The sequence below is a fragment of the Helianthus annuus genome, chromosome 10, assembly GCF_002127325.2.
Source record: "Helianthus annuus cultivar XRQ/B chromosome 10, HanXRQr2.0-SUNRISE, whole genome shotgun sequence".
In the NCBI taxonomy this organism is placed as follows: Eukaryota; Viridiplantae; Streptophyta; class Magnoliopsida; order Asterales; family Asteraceae; genus Helianthus; species Helianthus annuus.
Window position 1 is genome coordinate 142,993,070 of NC_035442.2, and position 25,361 is coordinate 143,018,430.

The 25,361-nt window shown below is 37.6% G+C and overlaps 1 protein-coding gene across 1 annotated transcript; it reads left to right on the forward strand.

Annotated features, from left to right (window-relative positions):
* The first annotated feature begins 13,532 nt into the window (after positions 1 to 13,532).
* LOC110882749 lies at positions 13,533 to 14,645 on the forward strand. The gene has a single exon (XM_022130693.1). The coding sequence runs from the start codon at positions 13,533 to 13,535 to the stop codon at positions 14,643 to 14,645; it is 1,113 nt and encodes a 370-aa protein (XP_021986385.1).
* Positions 14,646 to 25,361: the final 10,716 nt, after the last annotated feature.

Below are 25,361 nucleotides of genomic sequence, written 5' to 3' on the forward strand. Positions count from 1 at the left end.
AAAATAATTTGGAAACATCTCGTAAAAGCTCGTTAATAAAACTCGTATGGTTTATATCGTTTCGAAAACCTCGTTGTGTGATATCGTTTCAAATCGTTTTCCCAAGTGCACTAAATAATGACACGCAATGTAATATGATAGAATCACTTATATATAAGAAGTACCAGCGGCGTATCTACCATGATTCTATCATATTACACCCATCCCATTATTTAATCACTACCCAAAGCCAATCGTTTAATTCGTTTATCTCGTTTCAAATCGTGTATCTCGTTTCAAATCGTTTAACTCGACCCAAAATCGTATTCGTTTTAATAGTGAAAAATACTTTTGGTCGTCTCGTTAACAACATTCAAACCTTCGTGACTCGTTTAACTCGTTTCTCGTTTCGTATTAACAAACCACCAAAGGGTAAGTTAACAATCATCAGGTTCGGTCGTTACCTTCATAACCCCCACACATAACCATGGGTGTAGTCTGATAACGGGATTTGTCAGATCCTATGGTACCATAACCTAATACCGGTCGGCTTGATCAGAGCTAATGAATGTCATTCGTTATGTAATTACAACCAACAAGTCTTGTTCACTTTATTGAAATCGTTATTAGTTTTGTATAAACCATCTTAATCGTTTTTGAAATCATCGTTTAAACCTTGGAATTCGTTTTGTACATATGAATCACCCCAAAACAATTGAAAACAGTAAAATAGGGGAACTATGTACTCACTTGAGATTGTAGGGTATCCTTGATTTTATGAACTACCGATGCACGGGCAATCAAGGAATCAAGTGGCACCTAGTATCGGATTGCTAGATAAATAAATCGACACCTAAATCGGGAGATAGGATAGAATGAGGTTCTATAAATCAAATGAGTAATTAAACTCATATGGTATGATTTAATAGTCCCAACATTCTGATTGAAAGGCCTACCTAAGTGCTTTTGACCCGTTTCGACACATTATGGTAACATAAGCTACTATAAGGCGTCGTTAGCGTAAAACTATGTTCGGACGGTAATCTATGTGCTATGCCAAGTCTTACATGCCCAATTATCCCTAAACATGTTACTAAATCAGATTACAAGTCAAAAATATGTTCACATAGTCAAATTACGGATTCTAGCTTCAAAAGGGCATTTTGGTCATTTCCTATGGGCATACAAGCTAACTAGCAAATGACTAACCGATCCTACGTGATCATAAGGTATAACCTCAGTGGTTATTCCCTATGCAATTATGATCACTAACTAAGCTTGGTCGGATCCAAAGATCGACCAAACGGGTCGGGTTCGGAAGTATAAGCGGTTGTTTTGACCGCATATCTTACGACCCTAAACAAGCACAAACTAATAGTGTCGAGTTAGACATGTCAAAATATGTCTAACCTACTGATTTGGTATCAAAACAAAGTGTTTTGATACCCTAAAGTAGTTCCGTTGCAAAATGCGTGCTAAAACGCATTTTGACCGAAACTTTGACTCGACACTACAACTAGCTAACGTGGTAATCAGCGGTTATAATCACGAAGGATTATAACTATCGTGACTACAATCACGTTTCAAAGTTCAATTGAACTTTGACTTGACCAATTGATGGTCAAAACCGAAAGTCAAATTGTTGGTCAAACTGTTTGACTTTCTGCTTAAACATAAAGAACAAGCATGAAAGAAGACTTACAAAGGGTCCTAGCTATCTTTTCTACAAAGAAGACAAGTCCCAAATCAGTTGAGAGAGCTCCAAAGTAGATAAGAAGGGAGGAAATGAGGAATGAGCAAATGAAACAATGGAGGGCCTTGCTATTTATAGTTGATGCAACTCAACAAGATCACTACACATGTATTGTGTAGCCTCCAAGCAATAATCTCATCCATACACTTGTTAGGAGCAGGTGCAAAGCCTTGGAGAGGTGGTAACTTGGTTACCACACAAAGAAATTGCAAGATTGGCCCCTGAATTTACAAACTGTTGCTGAAAACAGACTTTCTGCCCAGATGTGATGCTCGCGTAGCGCGACGGCATAGGCAGTAGGTGCTCGCGCTACGCTACCATGTATCAGGTTCAGCAAAGTTTCAAAAATGGCAGAAATGGTCCCTGCACGTGTTTAAAGCCTTTTTCGATGCGTTTAAACCCCGTTAACCTCATTTCAAGGCTCTAAGACGAAGTTAAAGTATAGGGGACTCAAAACATGCTCAAAAACATCTCGGATGTCGGTTCGTTTGATCGTAAAATTGCGTTGTTCGGTTAATTACGACGGAAGTCGTAACGAACGCAAAAACCGATCCAAATTAAGCGACGAATGGAATTTTTGCATGGCGATCACTAAAATAAAAATATTTTAGTGTGTACAAAAATTTTGGATGTCCAGATGTGTCCAGAACGTAAGATACGCGCGAAAATGCAAACTTACGTCGTTTTTAACACTTTTAGTCCCTGAAAGATCATATAAGCATGTTTTCGCACACCGAACCACTCAAAGCTTGTTTCTAAGCTATGATTAGGTTATATATGGTATGTTTAACTTATGATCAAGTTCTGGACTGTTCGACACCATACGAATCGGTATAGTTTCGCAGTTTGACACAAATAGTCCCTGCGATTGAACAAACTTGTTTTCGACACACCAAACCATCCAAAACTTATTTCTAAGTTATGTGAAGGTTATTTAAGGTATGTTAAGCCTATTTCACTATTATGGAGTGTTTGTCGCATTAAACTGACTGCGTTTACACACCAGTTTGCGTATAACTTTCCAGAAAGCGATTTAGAGCTTGAAATCGAACGAGAATTGATATGTGCAAACGATACACATATTTATACAAATTCCAAGTATGAAATACAATATTTCATTGATTTGGTATTTGTTCGATGGTCTTGGAGGCACAAATGTCACAGAACGCCTCTGAACGACTCGTTCGGGTCAAGTCACGATCCTACAAGTGGTATCAGAGCTTGGGAGGAGGTTTTTTACAGAGATTAGCTGGATTTCATCATCATTTCTTGCTTCTACACTTTCTTTTATCATTTCAGAAAGTTTTTACGGTCAGAATTGGATCAAAATTTCTCAGATTATGCGCAATAGATCAAAGACAAACCCTGGAAAGTTTCATGCCAAAATATGGATTAAAAGTGGACCAAATTGATCTTCGAATAGGTTCCGCTTATTTGGACATTTGATAAGTTCTGCTTCAAGGTTCCGCTTCAGCTGACAAATTGATGTTTCATTTGAGCAGTTCCGCTTCAAACTACATAAGGTTTCGCTTGTGTTTCACAAAATCAAAGGTTCCGCTTCAAATTACATGGTAGTTCCGCTTGTGTGTCACAATAAGTGAGGTTTCGCTTTTGAGTACACTAAGTTTTGCTTCAAGGGACATATCAGAGTTTCCGCTTCAACAGTTTCGCTTCAAGTGCAGTTCAGTGGTTTCGCTTCTGTGAACATAACAGTTTCGCTTATTCGGTCATCTTGAGATCCGCTTATCTGTACACCCGCTTCAAGGGTTTCGCTTATTTGTCACTGTTGTTGGAAAACGTGGAAAGTCATCATGGATTCAGAATTTTACAACGCGTTCGCTACTCCGTCGACTCCAGCTGCGATTGCTCAGGCCATCAACTTAGAGAACGAAACGGGAACCACCCAAAAGCCCCCGAAATTGATGAGTATCGAAGAATATTACGGGTGGAAAGATAGATTCGAGAACTGGGTTCAGGCAAATCATCTTAGGTCGTGGGAATGTATTTTGAAGAAATACGTGTTGCCTCGAACAGAATTGCGGGTTATCAAAGAGTTATCAGAATTCACAGATCAGGAACGGGTGATGTACAAAGCCGAAAAGATGATGATCAGTTTATTACAGCAAGCGATCAAAGAAGATATATTCATTCTGCTATAGCACGACAAAACTGCAAAGTCGATATGGGATGCTCTTAAAGTTAAATTTGAGGGAAGCGAGAACATGATAAAGAGCAAGAAGGCGTTGCTTAAGAAAGAGTTTGATCTGTTCAGCAGCTTACCGGGGGAGGATACAAAGAAGCTGATTGAGAGATATTGTCACTTAGTGCGATCATTGTCGATGTTGGGTGTTGAAAAAGATCGTGAAGAGTGGGTAGACAAGCTAGCTGATGCGTTACCACAGAAAGAATGGGGAACATACTTGATGATTCTGAAAAACACGGGTGTTTATGATGGATTGACTATTTCTCAGTTCATTGAAAAGATCGAAAGTCGGGATCTGGAACAGCAAAAGATTGCAAGGTTGAATAGTCCGAGTGGTCAACAGGACGTGAAGATGTATTATAAAGGTAGTATTCCAGTTCCAGAATCTGAGAGAAGTCCGAAAATCCAAACTGCATTCAGTGCTGGGGATTCATCAAAAAAAGCTGATCAGGGTTCGGGCAACAGCAGTGGCGGATTCTCATCATTTCCGAGTGTCAATCCTAAGGAATCAAACACAAGCTTTCAGTCTCAGAGTACGAAAACTGGAAATGGTTACATGATTCAGTGTAACATTGCTCTAAATCTTCCAGAAGGTCAAAGCTTCTCAGGAGACACTTCAAAAGACCACATGGCTCTTCTTGGTTCCGTATTGTTATCCTACGAGGGTCTTGTAGCTGGTCGGATCGAAAATCCTATGCTCACTAAAGAGGATTACGATCAAATAGACACCGAAGAAATGGAACTTATGGATATTAAATGGTGTCTAGCTAGTGTTCTTAGGCGTGCTGAAAAGTTTAAGACTATTACCGGGAGAAATGACTTTCTTGATGCTCATGTATCTACTTTAGGTTTTGATAAATTTAAAGTTACTTGTTTTCGATGCAGGGAGAAAGGACATTTCAAACGGGAGTGCAAGGGTAGAGAAGCTAGCGGTGCTCAGAATCCGTTTGGAAAAGACGACTACTACCGGAAAGCCATTTATCAGCAAGTTGGTCAATCACAAGACTCACAGACGGCTCATGGTAGGAAGGTTGAAGATTCTAAGAGAGCATGTTTAGTGGACTTCAACTGGAGCAACTACATATCTACTGATAGCAAAGCATGTATAGTTGATAAAGATGATGAGAAACTACCTGATGGCTTTAGCTGGGATATGTTTGTCGATGAGAAGGGAGAGTTCAAAGCCTTCATCGCCAAGATTGTCAGAGAGCCAGACATGTTTGCTACTTGGATGAAGTCTATTGGAGTGAATGTGACGAGTGAGGATGAAAAGTCTGTTACATCTGATGAAATTTCAGAAAGTAGTAATGAACTTTCAGAAAATGTTGAGGAAATTTCAGTGAGTTCAGATGAGAGTGTTGAAAATGTTGCTAGTTCTGAAAAGGAAATTGTATTTGATCAAACACCGTCAGATTCTGGTTCATCAGATAATGTTTCTGTAAAGTCTGTACAGTTTGACCAATCACCAGTTGATAGTAGCAGTGATGATGAGGAGGAGAAACATATTAATGTTGCTAAATCTCACCTTTCTCCTGAAAGTTTTCATTTCTATTTTGCAGATCGAATGGAGAAACTGAAGGAGAAACGAGCTGCTAAAGAACAACAACAAGTGAAGATTGAAGAAGTTGTTCAGAATGAAAGTGTTGAAAGTGCTGCTGAAGAGATAGTTGAAACTGAGAAAGTGAAAGAAGAACTAAAGGTAAATGAAGAAGAAAAGGTGATTGAAGCTGTGAAAACAATTGAAGTTGAGAAGATTGTTGAAGTTATAAAGCCTTGCGAAAAGTGTTTGGAAGCTTGCAAGGAATGTGCAGCAAAAGATGACATAATAGCTGAGTACGAGAAGAAGAAGGAGCAGTTATTATTCAATCTCAACTACGTGAAAGAATCATATGATGTCTTGAACAAAACAGTAACTGGTCTTCAAAAGACAAACTCAGAAAGAGAACAAGCACTGACGATGATGAATGCAGTCATGATGTCAAAGCAAAAAGCCATAAATTTCTACATCGAAGAAAGTGCTAAATGGAAGCAAGAGTTGGAAACAGAAAAGATTGAGAATGAGAGGATTAGACGATTACTGCTAAGCTATTCTAGTTCTGATTATCTCATTGATCGTATTTACCCAACTGTTGCAGGTATGGAAGCTTTTCAAGACAAGAAGCCGAAGGAAAAGAAAGATTGTGATAAGAAACCGACTGTTAGCTATAACAAGTGTCCGCCTCCGATTTAGGAAGGGTATTCTCCTAGAAAACCAAACGAGGAGCAACTTGAAAAAGCAGTCAATATAAAGCTAAAAACCGACACAACTGACGTTTTACCAGATAACATTGATGTCACGTTTACCTCGTCCGATACTGATCATGAGTTTGAGTTAATCAAAAAGGTGGTCGATCAAGTGTTGGATACTGATGAGGAGTCCGAGTCAAAGTCTGAGTCTGGAAAGTCAAAATCATCAGTCAAAAGTCAAAATTCGTCGGTTAAACGGTCTTACAGTAAAGAATTTTTATTATCGAAATCAAATTTGGATGATGAAACATTTGAAGTTGCATATACTTTAAATGATTCGGACAAATTATATTCTGACAAAGAATTTCCAATAAGAAGTGTTCATTTTGAAATGATCAAAAAGGTTTTTAAAATGACAGAAATTAATATTTCTGAAATAAAAGATTTAAATCTTACCGGAAAACCTAAAAAACACACTTCAAGAGTTCAACAACGTTTAAACAAGAAAAAAGGTTACAATTCTGGTTCTGGTTTTCAAAAGAAATCAAACCAAAATCGTAGCTACAAAAAGAAAGGTTTGGGATTTATTCCACCAGAAAATTATAAAAATGATAAAAATTGTAAAACAAAAACAGAATTTGTGTCAGGTGGAAGCTCAGAAGATGAACAGAAGAAACCTTTCTGGAGACAGTCAAATCAAGAGTTTCTTGCTGAAAGAAAGAAGAATGGAACTGAAGTGTTTTATCAAAGAGAGACTCGAACCTGTTACAAGTGCAATGAAGCTGGTCACATTGCATGGAACTGTTCAACAAATGCAAAAACAAAACAGGGAGTTTCTCAGAAATTAAAAGACAAAGTTGTTGATGTTGAACCACCAACCAATAGACTTAAAATTTTTGAAAATTCAAAATGTGAGGTTGGTGAGTGTTCGAAGAAGAATTTTTACAAAAAGAAAGAAAAAGACAACCAAGTGTGGATTGTTAAAAAGAATGATGAAAATGTCGGCGATGAATCTGGTTCCACAAAGCCAGAAGAGCCACAGGTTGAGGAGAAAAATTCAGTGAATGATGATGAATTTCCATCACTGAAATTTGAAGAAGTTAAAAAGAAAATTGGAAAAGTTGATATTTTCAAAACAGTTTTACACTGAGAAAAAAGATTTTGATGTCGAGAAAACATTTAATGGAAGTGTAAAGAAAATTTTTGGAAAAATGTTGAATGGGAAAGCGAAGGGGGTTAAAGACTTTTACGCAACTAAAAAGGCAACATACAACCCCACTGCGCAAGAGTTGAAAGCCATCAAGTCTGAGAAGACTTGGATGGAAGTCTGTTTCCCTTGAAGTCTTAGGACTATGCCGGAGATCCCAAGTTTATATCGTGGATCAGGAATCGGCATCATTCTAGTGTTTAAAAAGTTTGTTTGAAAGATTTTGAATAGTGTTTGAATTTTACAGGTGAAAGGACTACGCCGGAGCTTCCAGGTTGGTAAGTGCGAAGCAGAAATCGGCATTTTGATGGGTAAAATGTAGATGATTCATTCCTACAATTGGTATTGATTGGTTATATCTACAAGTGTTAAGTTTTACAAGTGGTACAGGTTGCTTATTTACAAAACAGTGAATCAAGGACATTAAGTTGTACTTGATTTACTACATTGGATAAAACTGACAAGATGATGAACCATATCCCCGTACTTAAACAAGTGGTAAACTTACAAATGGTAAAAACAAACTCATTTTCCGGAAAAATCATTTTGATTAAAACAAACTTAAGTGTTTTGAAATCTAAATGAGAAAATGGTTTGTGATAGGAGGAGTTCAGATTGTTTATGCCGAGTGATGGCGATTTGATGTGATTCGTCGTCAGTTGTCAAGTTTCTGTACAGTTTGTTTTACTTTTATTTTTCAAGTGGGTCAAGAGTCTAGTAATTTTCAAATTTCCTTTGAAATCTGTTTGCATTTTAGGGGGAGTAGGGAAATTTCAGAAAATCCAAAAACAGAAAATCCAAAAACATTTGAAAATTTGAAAAAGACAAAAACATGATAAAAACCAAAAATGAGTTTCGTTGTGAAAAGAGGAAATGATAGTACATCAGTAGGCTGTCACAACATGCTAAAGAAATGTAAAGATAAAAATGTGATAAACAGTCTCACTGCGGATATGTCAGTAGGTTTTTTACACATTTAGTAAATTGTGACGAGATATAAACTAAATTTCAAATTTGCTTGTTCTGTGGGTTAACACAAACTTGGATATATAGGTAACCCCTGAAATCTTGTTTGAAAGGTCCCTTATTCTGAGATACTAGGTCTTTATGCTCAGTGATAACTGGGGTATTATCCCGGGACTTCTGCTGTATGGAAATACTGACCTAGTCCCCCAATAATACTTTCCGCAAAAGCTTGAAACATAGTTTCGCCCTCAGCATGCTGATGAAACAATAAAATTGATAGTCGCTGCTGTTGAAATCAAAAGATCCTCTAAAGGGGACACACCAAAAGTCGAAGCCGTCATCTCTCTGCGTATACGGAAGTATCGACCTGAGCTCTCACGGCCCTCGCATCTAACCCCTATACAGATATCAGCTGTGGTATACTCACCTGTAAGACTGAATATTGGGATCTGGATACGGGAGTATATTCAAATAGTGAGACACACGAATAAGTTAGTATCTAAGACATTAATATCGTATCTCAGATCAATTAAACTTTGTGTGAAAATTTCAGTGGACCGATATACTGACAATCTAGGTGAATTGTTTATAACTAAAATGAAATCAAGCTTAACGGTGTTAGTGACATGTCTCATAAACTGATATGATCCTCTTACACGAACTCACAAAAATATGTTTGTAAATATTTCATTTCTACATTTTCGTGTTTTTACAAATAGTGTCAGTTACTTTCCTTTAGAAAAATCCAAAAAGATTTTGTGTGTGTTTTAGCATAAAGTTTCAGAAAATTCAAAAAGATTTTTGACAACTGATATTGGAAAGCTGATTTTCAAAATTCCTAGTGCTAGACATGATGATCTTGTTGTAAGGGGGAGTGCTTCAAATTATTAAAATATAGCTGTCAAATCCTACAAGTGGTTCATCATAGTTTGAGGGAGAGTTGTAGTTGGTGCACATGGAGTTGAGAGAGAGTTAGTGTTGGTGCTCTCAAGTTGTTAATTTTTAGAAATCTAATTGCTGGGTTAGGAATTTGCAGGTATAGTCAGGTTTGACCTTGGATCAGAAGATAGAGTGTCAGGTTTAAATTCCTGAAGACCTCTGTTTGAGCCAGGCTGATCGATTTTGAGAACCTGTGAAGTCCAGACAACGATCCTGAAGATTTTGCTGAAGAACAAAAGAATGCTAGTAAATCGAGGGGGAGAGTCTGAAGATTCCTGAGTAGAATGTGAGCCAGATTTCGATTCTGGATCTGATGAACTTAAGGAATCAAGAGATCTGATCAAGAGAATCGATGAAGATAAAGAAAGAAAAGCCTAGAGACCGATCAAGACAGAAGATGTGTAGTCACAGCGTGGTGATGAACGACTCCATCAACATCTGAGGGGGAGTCTGTTGGTGCACTACATCTGTTGATTTCGTCTTGGATCAAGTCAAACATTGTATTGTATAGATTAGGGCTCAATATACGAGAAAATAGGCGAGTGTATGTGTTTAGTGAACATGTTTCGCTTATAGGGACATATACTAGAGGTTTCGCTTATGTGGTAGGATTAAGGTTTCGCTTGAGTGTTCACATAAGGTTTCGCTTATGTGAACATGTCACTTAAAGCGAAACCTTTACACCTATATATACCCCATAAGCGAAATCATTTGGAACGATTTTGAATTCCATACCGAGGTGCTGCCGGTGTGACGTTTGAACTGTAAACATCGTTAAATCAATAAAACAATTGATTAAAGTAAAGAACAAGCTATTTCTACCTACGTTTCTTGTTATTCCGCACCTGAAACAAAGGAGAACGCCTCTTAACGACTCGTTCGGGTCAAGTCACGATCCTACAACATCGGAGTGAGACGAACGAGATTGCTCGAGACTTTATAACACTATTTGCGACAACAATTAATTCAAAACTGATTTCATTTTATAACAATAATTGTCAATTACAACATGGAAATCAAATTACAACATTGAAACATAAAGTACGACAAAATTCAATAACAAGTACATCATCAAAAATCTAGAATTTCTAAGTGTGTTTCTAAGTCGTCCCTACTAGATTTCGTCATATCATCATCATCAACATGCAACATGTTTAAAAGTATAGTTCAACACACAAGGTATTGGCGAGTACACAAGTTTAATATTGCATAAGTATGTAAAAACTGTTTAAACGAATCCACATGGCAAAAAGAGTTTACTAGATTAATGTATCATGGCATGCAATTTAACAAGTCAATCCTCTGATTACCGCATAAATAAAAGACTTTACATGACCACAAGACTACGGGCAGTGCGTTACTCCTATAGCGCTATACATGTTAAGAGGAGGCTCGTACGAAGTTAATGACAAGCGAATCACATAAGAATAATCCAAGAATACAAATCAAGTATCATGTATTTAAGCATGTATGATGGATTGTTTGTGTTTGCATAAAGTATAAGTGTGCTTATGTAATTTAATAGGTTAAACATCTTGCACCCAAAAGTGTAAAGCGTAAAAAGGGTGTTCGAGTGTACTCACGTTTTTGCAAAGCTTCCTTTGTTAATCATGTGTAGAGTTGAAGAGTTTGGAGAAGGAAACACTGAGGTTACCCTACATGGGGTAAACGAAGGTGTGTGAGTATCTGAATGTAATGGAGGATTCGGATTAGAATTTAAAGTACAAAAAGTATTTCTGCATAAAAATATTATCTAGTCTAAGTACTCGTTTTAGCACTAAGTTGTATGTGATTTCATGGGTCCTAGCTTGCCCATTAGAATCAACAACGAGAGACTTAGAATTCGTAGATAAGGTAGCCTAAGTTTATGATGAAAATCATAAACCGATTATCATCAAGAGTTTGGCCATATATATATATATATATATATATATATATATAGTTATAATAATAATCCTAAGCTAAGTCCATCATGAGTATCATAGATTGTCATATAGGTCAAGCATGGAGGATTAACCTCATTGTATGATTTACTAGTACACAAATCATCACAAGGATGATTTTGGATGGTCATGAATGAAGGAAATAAACAACTAACTAATATGTAACATCAAGTAGCCAAGTTAGATCTAACCCGGGTGAGCCAACACAACATGGAAAGAGGTAACTAAGTGTTGGAGGCTAGACGGGGTTATGTTACTTTAAGACTAGCAAGCTACTTAAGTATTCATACACAAGGGACACAAGTGAGGCAGTGGAACTAGTTTGGAAAGCTAAAGCTCCCACGATTCACACTTCTATCAAAACACAAGTTCATTCGTATGGAAGATGGTGAACCTTGGATTGTTTCAACACTTGGAACATGTATGAACTTAAAGTAAAAGAGTTTTTGAACTCACGTCTTGGTGGAAATCAACCTCAACACAAATCCACAACTATGGACTTAGTTGTGAGCTTGGTGGGTACAAGATTTCACCAAGCTTAGCCAAAGAAATATAAGGTACATGAACTTGAATAAAACAGAATTTTAATCTTACTTTGGACCTCAAATGTGGTGAGGTTTCACCTTAGTTTGCCATGGCAAACTTATGAAACCTTCCTAGAGGTTGTCCAAGTAAAATGATAGAAGATGCCTAAGGCTATTCTGAGTTCTAGACCCGAACCTAAGGCTACTCCTCTCATTATATATATATATATATATATATATATATATATATATATATATATATATATATATATATATATATATATATATATATATATATATATATATATATATATATATATATATATATATATATATATATATATATATATATATACAGTTATCGATTTTATAAATTTTCAGGAAGATGCCTCTCGGGAAGGAAACCACTGATGTTGATCATATACTTTTTCCTTTCACGGAAAGTTCCCAGACAAAGCCGCAAGAATGGAAGCTTCACACCAAACCAAGGATGTCACTACGACCAGGCGTAAGGATGAGCTCTTTACCCTCTTCCTATGGCCAATACATTATTTCCCCAATAAAACCCCAAACTGATAAACTTTCAAACCAGACATCAGAACCTATACCAGTAGGCATTGACGACCCATATTTCCTACCTCCCAACTTCAAAATTCCAAACCTTACTTATATAAGCCAGTTTCCAATTTGTGACGCATACTACTCACTATCATTGGAAGCCAATAGTTCCGCTTCTATGATAAATCCTTACCTAGAAAACTTTAACCAATCACTAAACCCACTAATACCAAGCAAGGTGAAACAAGAAGAAGACTAGCGAGAATGAAAAAAAGGGACGACTGAAGACTCTTTTTCTTTATCGTGTTTTGTTTTCCAAAAAGTCCACTTATGGACAATGTTTGTATCTCAATTCCAAAAGTCCTTATATGACAATGTATTGAAATCTGTCGATTTAATGAAATCCAATTTTCAAATTTCTTTTTCCATTGGTTAATTGATCTGCTACTAATATCCCAAAATCTTATTGATGGCCATATGGCTCCTGACTGAACTAATGGCAAGCTTGAATATTGACAATATAACTAAGAAAAACGGTAGTGACAACTGTGATCGCCGAGACCGTACATATAGGAGAATAATCTTCGATCCTTGATTGCCGATGAAGTCGGTCAAGCTATGGCTGAATTTATAGCTACATTTAAAGGGCCATAGCCATCACTACCAAAACAAAAAAAGTTGTTTCTAAGCCTCACTCCAAGACTGAAAAGTCTCACTACTCCTCAACTAAGAGTGAGCAAAACATCAATAATGTTATCAGAATTGAGCCCCGTAACTCGAAGGAGGGGTGCACTTATAAGTATTTCGTTCATGTGAACCCCGTGACTTTACGGGTGAAAAGGGAGCCATTGATGCTTTTAAAATGGTTCGATGAGATGGAAACCGTCATTGACATAAGCGGCTGCGCTACTAAGGACACTATCAATATACGTGTTCCAATCCTTCAAGGAGGATGCTCTAACCTGGTGGAAGGCATTGATCCAATCCATGGGCAAGGTTGCACTATACAACCTAAGTTGGCCCAAATTCGTGGAACTGATCCACGAAACTTACTACCCACCTCACGAGGTGGAGAAAGTTGAATCTGACTTTCTAAAACTTACAATGAAAAACCTCAAATATCGAGCTTATATATCTGATTACAACTCTCTCAAGACTTGTACCTTATCTGATTACCCTCGAGGCTAAGTGCATTGCGCGATTTATTGGAGGACTTACTCTAGAGATCAAGGGGATGGTTAAATCCTCTAAACCTGCAACATTTAGATCTGCTGTAGATCTAGCCTTATCTCTCACTGAGGATGAGAAACGGGTGAGAACGGCCAAGACCGAGGGCGATCACAAGTGGAAGCATGATGCCACTCCTACTAGGTATTCTAAGAAGGGTAAGACTGATTCGAGCTATTACCAGTCCAAGCCAACTGAGGCAAAGCCCGAGTATAAAACCTGCGAGAAAAGACATTTTGGAAAATGTCAACATAATCAACCCAAAGGTTGTGGTATCTGTAAGCAGATGGACCATAAATCCCATGAGTGTAAAGATCTAAGAAACGCCACCTATTATGGGTGTGGCGAGAAAGGGCATATCAAGACCCACTGCCCGAAGTGGGTAACTGACGCCAAGAACAAGGCCACTGAAGCTAAGAAAGGCAATGCTAGAGCCTTTCAGCTGACTACAAAGGAAGCAGTTAACGATGCAAATGTCATTACGGGTACGTTTCTCGTAAATGATATATTTGCTAGAGTCTTATTTGATTCTAGAGCTGATAAGAGCTTCGTTGACCATAAATTTAGCAAACTTCTAAACCTGCCCATAAGAACCTTAAATGTTACTTATGAGGTCGAAATGGCCGATGGTAGTATCGAAGTAGCTTCCACGATTCTTGATGGATGTGCTATATCCATCAAGAACCAACCTGTCCCTGTTAACCGCTTACCTATGAATCTTGCAGGATTCGATATAATTTTAGGCATGGATTGGTTAGCTCATAACCAAGCCCGCATTGCTTGCGATAAGAAACTTAACGAAATTAAATCTCCATCCGGTGATATACTCACTATTCTTGGAGATCAACACTATGGATTGCACAAGGGAGTGTCTCTGCTTAAAGCATCCAAGTGTTTGAAAAAAGGATGTGCCATTTACATGGCACATGTGACTATTGGCGAACCGAAGCCGGAGATTGAAGACATTCCAATCATCTCGGAGTACCCAGATGTTTTCCTTGAAGATTTACCCGGTCTGCCCCCGAATAGGCAAGTCGAATTTAGAATCGACATCCTGACTAGATCGGCTCCCATGTCCAGAGCACCGTATGTCCGTACCGTCTGGCACCCACTGAGATGAAGGAGCTGAAGGCACAAATGGAAGAACTATTAGAGAAAAGCTTTATTCAGCCGAGTTCCTCGCCCTGGGGAGCTCCTATTCTCTTTGTAAAAAAAGACGGTTCAATACAAATGTGCAATGACTACCGCGAACTAAACAAGATCACGATTAAGAACCGATATCCTTTACCAAGGATCGATGGTCTGTTTGATCAGTTACAAGGAGCTAGTTACTTCTCAAAGATTTCTTTGAGATCTGGTTATCACCAATTGAAAGTCTGAAGTGAAGATGTTCTAAAAACTGCGTTCCGAACTAGATACGACCACTATGAATGTCTTGTGATGCCTTTTGGGCTCACGAATGCACCTACAACATTCATGGATCTCATGAATAGAGTCTGCAAGCCGTACTTAGATAAATTTGTCATCATATTCATAGATGAGATACTTATCTACTCGCACAACAAGGATGATCATGTGAAACATCTTCGATGTATACTCGGACTGCTGCTACAGGAGAAGCTCTATGCTAAGTTCTCCAAATGCGAGTTTCGGCTCCGCGAAGTCCAATTCTTAGGACACATGATTAGTGAGCGTGGTATCCAAGTGGATCCCACCAAAATTAAAGCTATCAGGAATTGGGAAGCACCCAAAACCCCTTCATAAATCCGCAGTTTCTTAGGATTGGCAGACTATTATAGAAGGTTCATTGAGAACTTCTCTCGAATTGTCACTTCTTTGACTACTCTGATCTGCAAGAATGTAAAATTTGACTGGGGTCCTAAGTAGAAAGAGTCCTTTCAGATTCTGAAGCAGAAACTGAGTAATGCTCCTATCTTAACCCTACTTGAGGGGATCGAAGACTTTGTCGTGTACTGTGATGCTTCGCACACATGAATGGGTTGCGTGCTTATGCAAAGAGGCAAAGTGATTCCCTATGCATCACGACAACTTAAGGTGCACGGAAAGAATTATACCACCCATGATCTAGAACTGGGTGCGGTTGTGTTTGCATTAAAATTGTGGAGACATTATGTAACAACTCTTATTAAAATCAATAATTAGAATGATAATTAGTCAATAAGGAAACCCTAATTGAGACACCCAAGTAATTCTGCACTAACCCTAAAATTTTCGAAACAATCGGAATCAGGATCAGGGCCCCTAAAACTCAGGGTGGGTAAACCCTAGTTGATAATTATCAACTAAATTCGTTGTCACAGTAGAAACTGAATTTAAAAGTGAGTCAGCTAAGCTAGTCCCGAAACCAGCTAGCATAGGTATATAGACTGCACCCTTTACGGACCGTAAAGGGAAAAGCCATACGGTCCGTAAGGGAGTCCCAAAATTCACTATAAATAGCCGACCTTGGGACTTGAAATTGGAAGTTGAAACGTCAGCCAAACGCTTTCTGTACGACGAATTATCACAATTATATTACAAATAAACACACACTGCACTCGAATCGCTGCCGCAAAACAGGGTAATTACTCGATCGCTATTACGATTCATTTTCCGAGATCAATATATCCAAAGAATGTTTAAGTGCCGCCCACATTGGGTTATACTTTGTCGTTTGTCGTTAAATCGATGAATGTTTAAGTATTGCACTTTGTCGTTCATTGTGAGAATTTGATTTCGTGAGTTATAGTGACTGCTGTATTGATCACTAACCCAGTTTTGTGTGCATTATTATTGAAATTAGGTTAACCAAGCTAAATCATATTCTGTTCGTGTTAAATCTGCAATGTGAGTCATTCTTTCTTTTTATGAACTGTTTTACAATACTCCAAATTATTTTCAGAATTATAATTACAGTGATTAAGTTGATGTAATCACCAAATTACAGCCAGTATGTGGGGTATTGTGCACATTACTATTGTTTTTATCACTTTAGGTGGGCGAACCTAAAATTTAGTGATACGTCATTCATTGGGGCAGCCAATGGTGATATGACCACTGTCACAGATCCGGTCGAGTGACAAATACTGTGGGTAGTTGGTTGATATCAGAAACATATGTAAAAGATCTTAACACTGTAAATTATAACAAGTGTGTCGTTTTCAGTAAACTGAATGATTCACTCAGTATTTCCCCGCTGACAAAACCTTTTTCAAACATGTTTCAGGTGATCTACTGTAATTCAGGAAAAGTGCCGGGGAGCATTTCAAGCTTAAGATAGTGGCTCAGTATAAAATAAAGAAATATGTTTTGAAATAAAGAATTATCAGAAAAATCTTATTATTGTAAATTATCGGGGTTTTAGCCCGAATTGTGAAATAAAATAATCGGGAAAAGTTTTTAGCTTTATAACGATCCTGATGTTACAGAATTCCGCTGCTAAAATCACATAAATAAATATCACGGGATTTCTGTCCCGCGGCTCCTGAAACGGGTCAAACCGGGTCGGGGGCCGTGACAGAAATAAGGTGGTATCAGAGCCACTGAGTTAAGCTAATTAAGTATTTAACAGATACTTAATTTTTCCTGATTACTATTATGTGATTATGTGTTTTATTAAACTGACTATTTGTTAGTTACAGTATGGGTAAGCAAAAGTTGCAAGATATCTATCTTAAATTAGATAGGTCAGTCTATGAAGAGGGAAGTTCATCCAAAACTAAAATTTCAAAACTCCCTACAATCCCTGAAGAAGGAACATTTGTGCGAAAAGCACAATATGAGAAACCGCTTTCTCCTAGAAAAAGGAGTATGATTATTAAGAAAAGTAAGGAGCAAATCCGGGAAAAGAGAATTAAAAAGGAAACCCAGGAGTTAATTAATAAATCACCTTGGGAAGACAAGCTAGATGAGAAATGGGCAAATTTGTATATGCTAGCTACTGTAGCAGAACATGCAAATCTTTAAATACCCTAAGTCTAGTAATAACACTTCTCAGTAAATAAATAAATAAATCTGAGTGTGTTCTTTCCTGTTATTTTGTACAAATAGTGTGCAATAAAACTTCGATGTTTATTTGTTAAACTTTGTTCCAAAGTTTTAACTTAGCATTTCTGTGCATTTTGCATATATGCTACACATCATGAGCGAGATATCTGAAGCTTTTCAGAACCTCAATCTCTACCCGGTGAATATAGAAGTTTCCCAAGAGTTTACTGGATACTTTGCTGATGTGGACCAACCTGTAGAATTCCATGCTCCACCTTTGACAAAGCCAAAACGAAAGAAAAAGAAGAATTACGTGTGGGGACATCGTATCCGTAGGAAAAAGCCAGTCCCGAAACTTCCTAAAATAAACAATCCTTTAGAAATAGCAAAAGAAACTGGTAAACAGCCGGAAATGGAAATTGAAGTTCAGAAAGATTCTAGGCAAATGGAGATACAGTTTGAGGAATATTCTAAGGAAATAGAAATGGAAATAGGTCAAGGTTCTAGACCAACTCAGATAGAAATCGGAGAGAGCTCCAATCAAAACCAAAACCAGGAAATAACTTTTCAGGATGAGATAGATTTTCTATTGGCAAACTGTGAAACTATTCAGCCTGTCAATACGAATGTTTTTACCTATCCTAGTGAAAATCCAATCCCTATGAATTTTGCGCCAGCAATCCCAGAACCAATAGTCCACGCTCAACCTATAGAAATGGAAGAATGGTGGACGAATGATTGGCAATTTCAAAATATTGTCAACGAACCTTATTCCTTCCTTCCGCAATTCGATCCAGAACCCCTACCTAATCCACCAATGAGCACTGAGAATATGGTTGAACTTCGCCATTTCGGTGAAGAGTTGATGGATGCAGGGAATAGAATCAGGGAGATAGGGGGACAGATTGCCTGGAAATATGATGAAAGGGAAATGCGTTTTTAGAACAACAAATGGTGAGGGATAGGAGGATGGTAAAACTATAGTTGTGTAATAGTATAGTAAATAGTGAAATCAGTCTGTAACATAACTTCGAATAAAACTTTGTAAAATATCTGTGTGTAATGATGCATACTATAACGGATATGAAATGGAATCGAGAAATCGATAGTTTTGACTATACGTATATTGTAAATTGTCTGATTGTTTATGTATGATTACTATTTATCAAATACTAATAAAAATTATTATATATTATCAGATGGCAAATAGTGGTAATGAACCAGTAAATGAGGTTAATCAGTCGGAGCAACATCCAGGGGACCAATATATGACTAGACAAGATATTGAAAATATTGTTGCTCAAGGGATAGCCAATGCTATTCCAGCATTTGTTGCTGCTGTAAAAAGTCCAATCGAACCGCAACATATCATTCCTAGTAAACGTACTACTGAAGATAACTTCAGTAATAGTATAAACGGTGGCCATAATCATGTTAATCATGATAATGAATCCCAGCACACGCCGCTCCCTAAGAAACAGAAGGCTGCAACACCTGGTTGCACTTTCAAAGAATTCCTTGCTTGTAAACCCACTGAATTTGCAGGCAATGAAGGGGCAACTGCATCACTGCGTTGGTTAGAGAAAACCGAAGCAGTAATTGCAATAAGTAAGTGTGCCAAAGATGATCAGGTCATGTACGCATCAAATCTGTTTAAAGAAGCAGCACTCGAATGGTGGAACATTGTGTTACAAGCTAAAGGAAGAGATAGGGCTTATGCTATAACTTGGGAAGAATTTAAGAATCTCGTAGAAAGAAAATTTTGTCGTGAATGAAAAGGAACAAATGGCAAATAAGTTCCTAACTCATCGGATGTTAGGTGTGGATTGTCGTGGTTATACTTCGACATTCTTCGAATATGCTAGAGTGGTACCTAACCTGGCTTCGCCAGAACCGGTACTCATTTCTCGCTATATTTGGGGATTAATTAGCGAAATTCGCAATATCGTTAAGGCTGCGAGACCTCGCACTATTGACGATGCAGTAGAATTAGCTAACACCCTAACTGATGAACTGATACGTACAAGAGATGAAGATAGGAAGAAGGAACTAGCTCAGAAAATTACCCAAGGATTTAGAGTGGGTAATAGTAGGAATTTCAAGAAAAGAGGAACAGGGCAATCCTCAACTTTGCCATTCTGCAAAATTTGCAAAAAGAATCATTTTGGAAAATGTAACAAACTTTGCAATTTTTGCAAAACGATAGGACATCGTGAAGAAAACTGCAGGAAGAAATCCATAATTTGTTACAATTGTGGAGAAGCCGGACATTTCAAAACAGAATGTCCTAAGTTAGCCAACCCAGTAGACAATAAACCCAAAGCGACCGAAGGAGCTACTAAGAAGAATGCCAGAGCATTCCAGCTAACCACTCAAGAAGCAGAGCTCATTCCGGATGTCATCGCCAGTACATTTCTAGTTCACAACGTTTACGCAAAAGTATTATTTGACTCTGGTGCAAACCAAAGTTTTATAAATACTTCATTCTGTCAGGCTCTTAAGTTACCCTTAACTACCGTTAGGCAGATTTTTACAGTCGAAATTGCAGATGGGAATTCAGTAAAAATCAATCAGGTTTTGCAAAAAGTAGAAATAGAACTCTCAGGTCATAAATTTGTTGCAAACCTATTGCCTATGAAATTAACTGAATTTGATGTTGTGTTAGGAATGGATTGGTTAATAGCCAACCATGCTCAAATCATTTGTGATAGAAACTCTATAGAAATTCAATCACCTACTGGGAAAGTAATCATGATTACAGGAGATAAACCTCGAAAGCCGTTGAAGTTCATATCAGTAATGAAAGTTGCTAATTATGAACGGAAACAAGGAATAGTATATATGATTTCAGTAATCATTTGTACTAAAGGAAAAGAACTTAAAGAAATTCCTGTAGTCTCAGAATACCCAGATGTATTTCCGGAAGATTTACCTGGGTTACCACCAGATAGGGAGGTAGAATTTAGGATTCATCTAATTCCAGGAACTACACCGATAGCCAAGGCACCCTATCGATTAGCTCCTACCGAAATGTTAGAATTGAAAAAGCAATTAGATGAATTACTAAGCAAAGGATTTATACAACCTAGTTCATCCCCTTGGGGTGCACCAGTGTTGTTTGTGAAAAAGAAAGATGGATCGATGAGAATGTGTATCGATTATAGAGAGTTGAATAAGGTTACAATTAAGAATCGATACCCATTACCTAGGATTGATGATCTTTTTGATCAATTACAAGGCGCTAAATGTTTTTCTAAGATAGACTTGCGCTCCGGATATCATCAATTAAAGGTTCAAGAAGAAGACATACCTAAAACTGCTTTTAGAACTAGGTATGGACATTATGAGTTTACAGTCATGCCCTTTGGATTAACTAATGCACCTGCAGCATTTATGGACATGATGAACATGATCTGTAAACCATATTTGGACAAATTTGTAATTGTTTTCATAGACGATATACTTATTTATTCAAAAAGTCAGGACGAACATTGTCAGCACTTGCATACACTCTTAACTTTGTTAAGAAAAGAAAGGTTGTACGCCAAATTCTCGAAATGTGAATTTTGGCTACAAGAAGTGCAATTCTTAGGAAACATGGTGAATCACGAAGGTATTCACGTAGATCCTGCTAAGATAGAAGCAATTACCAATTGGAAGGTTCCGCAAACTGCAATGGAAATTAGAAGTTTTATAAGATTAGCTGGATATTATAGACGGTTTATTAAGGATTTTTCCAAGATAGCTATACCATTAACTAAGCTAACCTGTAAAGCCACTAAGTTTGAGTGGGGACCTAAACAAGAAGAAGCCTTCAGAATCTTAAAGCAGAAATTAACCAAAGCTCCAATCTTAGCCTTACCAGAAGGAACAGAAGATTTTGAGGTATATTGTGATGCTTCAAAATTAGGATACGGATGTGTGTTGATGCAACGCAAGAAGGTAATTGCGTATGCTTCCAGACAATTGAAAAAGCACGAAGAAAACTATACGACTCATGATTTAGAATTAGGAGCTATAGTTTTTGCCCTTAAGATATGGAGACATTATCTGTATGGAAGTAAGTTTACTATTTATACAGATCATAAGAGTTTAAGGTATATATTTGGACAAAAAGAGTTAAACATGAGGCAAAGAAGATGGATGGAAATCCTGAGTGATTACGACTGTAATATTCAATATCACGAAGGAAAGGCAAACGTAGTCGCAGACGCCTTAAGTCGTAAGTATCATAAGAAGCAAAGGCGAGTCCGTGCTCTTAGAATAAATCTACAAGTAGATTTAATGGAACAATTGAAAGAAATTCATGAAACGGCAATCAAGGACGATGCCGAAGGAATGAAAGGTTACCTAAAAGAATTGGAACAAGGAAATGATGGAATTTGGAAATTCCACAAAAGCAGAATTTGGGTACCTAAACAAGGAAATTTAAGGTCAAGGATTTTAGACGAAGCTCATAAATCTAGGTATACTATACATCCAGGAAACAATAAGATGTACCAAGATTTAAGAAAGAATTTCTGGTGGACAGGAATGAAGAAGGATATAGCCGAATACGTATCTAAGTGTCTAACTTGTTCACAAGTTAAAGCCGAACATCAGAAACCTTCAGGACTACTACAACAGTTAGAAATGCCTGTATGGAAATGGGAACTCATAACAATGGACTTTGTTACTAAGTTACCCAAAACCAGAAAAGGTAATGATGCCATTTGGGTAATCGTGGACCGATTAACCAAATTTGCTCATTTTCTACCAATAAAAGAAACCTTTAACATGGAAAGGTTAGCCAAATTGTACGTAGATGAAATAGTATCCTTACATGGAGTTCCACTCTCCATTGTATCAGATAGAGATAGTCGTTTCACTTCCCGTTTCTGGACAAGTTTCCAAGAATTAATGGGAACCCGACTCAATTTAAGTACCGCATATCATCCACAAACAGACGGACAAAGTGAAAGGACGATCCAAACTCTAGAGGACATGCTCCGAGCATGTGTAATTGACTTTGGTGGTAATTGGGATAACCATTTACCATTAATCGAATTCTCCTATAATAATAGTTATCACTCAAGCATTGAAGCCGCTCTATTCGAAGCACTGTATGGACGCAAGTGCAGAACTCCAGTATGTTGGGCAGAAATAGGAGAAAGTCAATTATCAGGTCCAGAAATCGTGCAAGAAACCACTGACAAGATAACACAAATCAAGGAAAGACTAAAGACGGCTCGGGATCGCCAGAAGAGCTATGCAGACAATCGCCGCAAGCCACTCGAATTCCAGATAGGAGATAAAGTACTTTTGAAAGTATCTCCTTGGAAAGGAGTAGTACGATTTGGTAAGAAAGGAAAACTGAGTCCAAGATATGTTGGACCATTCCCAGTAATTCAACGAATCGGACTAGTTGCTTATCGCTTACAACTACCAGAAGAACTAGCTGGAGTACATGATGTATTTCATGTATCCCATCTTAAGAAATGTCTATCAGACGAATCCCTGGTAGTACCTCTTCAAGATGTAGAGGTAAATGAAAAGCTGAAATTCATAGAAAAACCTTTACAAATAGAAGATTGAAAAGTCAAGTTTCTCAAACACAAGCGACTAGTACTGGTGAAAGTCAAATGGAATTCAAAGAGAGGACCAGAATATACTTGGGAACTGGAGTCAGAAATGAAGCGGAAATACCCTCATCTATTTTAATAAATCTCGAGGACGAGATTTTTCTTAATGTGGGGAGGATGTAACAACTCTGATTAAAATCAATAACTAGAATGATAATTAGTCAATAAGGAAACCCTAATTGAGACACCCAAGTAATTCTGCACTAACCCTAAAATTTTCGAAACAATCGGAATCAGGATCAGGGCCCCTAAAACTCAGGGTGGGTAAACCCTAGTTGATAATTATCAACTAAATTCGTTGTCACAGTAGAAACTGAATTTAAAAGTGAGTCAGCTAAGCTAGTCCCGAAACCAGCTAGCATAGGTATATAGACTGCACCCTTTACGGACCGTAAAGGGAAAAGCCATACGGTCCGTAAGGGAGTCCCAAAATTCACTATAAATAGCCGACCTTGGGACTTGAAATTGGAAGTTGAAACGTCGGCCAAACGCTTTCTGTACGACGAATTATCACAATTATATTACAAATAAACACACACTGCACTCGAATCGCTGCCGCAAAACAGGGTAATTACTCGATCGCTATTACGATTCATTTTCCGAGATCAATATATCCAAAGAATGTTTAAGTGCCGCCCACATTGGGTTATACTTTGTCGTTCGTCGTTAAATCGATGAATGTTTAAGTATTGCACTTTGTCGTTCATTGTGAGAATTTGATTTCGTGAGTTATCGTGACTGCTGTATTGATCACTAACCCAGTTTTGTGTGCATTATTATTGAAATTAGGTTAACCAAGCTAAATCATATTCTGTTCGTGTTAAATCTGCAATGTGAGTCATTCTTTCTTTTTATCAACTGTTTTACAATACTCCAAATTATTTTCAGAATTATAATTACAGTGATTAAGTTGATGTAATCACCAAATTACAGCCAGTATGTGGGGTATTGTGCACATTACTATTGTTTTTATCACTTTAGGTGGGCGAACCTAAAATTTAGTGATACGTCATTCATTGGGGCAGCCAATGGTGATATGACCACTGTCACAGATCCGGTCGAGTGACAAATACTGTGGGTAGTTGGTTGATATCAGAAACATATGTAAAAGATCTTAACACTGTAAATTATAACAAGTGTGTCGTTTTCAGTAAACTGAATGATTCACTCAGTATTTCCCCGCTGACAAAACCTTTTTTCAAACATGTTTCAGGTGATCTACTGTAATTCAGGAAAAGTGCCGGGGAGCATTTCAAGCTTAAGATAGTGGCTCAGTATAAAATAAAGAAATATGTTTTGAAATAAAGAATTATCAGAAAAATCTTATTATTGTAAATTATCGGGGTTTTAGCCCGAATTGTGAAATAAAATAATCGGGAAAAGTTTTTAGCTTTATAACGATCCTGATGTTACAGAATTCCGCTGCTAAAATCACATAAATAAATATCACAGGATTTCTGTCCCGCGGCTCCTGAAACGGGTCAAACCGGGTCGGGGGCCGTGACACATTACTTGTATGGTACAAAGTGTATTATATACACGGACCATAAAAGTCTCCAACATCCTTTTAATCAAAAAGATCTTAACATGTGACACTTTAATCACAATTTGTGCAAAATATGTCAACTTGCAAACATATGACCTATATACTCAATTTATGCGAAATTTGACACTTATTCTCAACAATCATACATGTTTATACTTGTTTTATGTTGGTTTTATAAAATAATTACATAACAAACCCTTATATTAGATCCTTTGTGCTTAAAACACCTAAAATGTACTTGAAACATGCAAGAATGGAAGTATGGGGGTGTAAAATGTCAAAAAACACAAAACTTGAACCTAAGCCCGGGGCTCTCATCGGCCGCGACCCAGCCTGCCCACACCTTACGCGGCTTGCGAGCCCGTGTAATCCGAGAACAGCTTGATTAGACTCGTTCTTTTGGCGGGTTTTGGTGTTTATTTGAGTGTAAACTTGTGTTCTTGCATTAATTACTCACCAAACTCAACCCTAATCCTTCCCTATAAAAACCAAGCATCCTCCACACATTTTCCACTTTACAACTCACTCAAGTCACTCTCAAAACACTTCTTAATCAGCTGTTAATCAGGAGCTGGATCAGATTCATCACAAGTTGTTTAAGTGAGCATAACTCCTTCATTTTTCAACCTTTCTCCTTGATTCTTCTTTCTAACCACTTGGAACAAGCCTAGGTGTGTTTCCA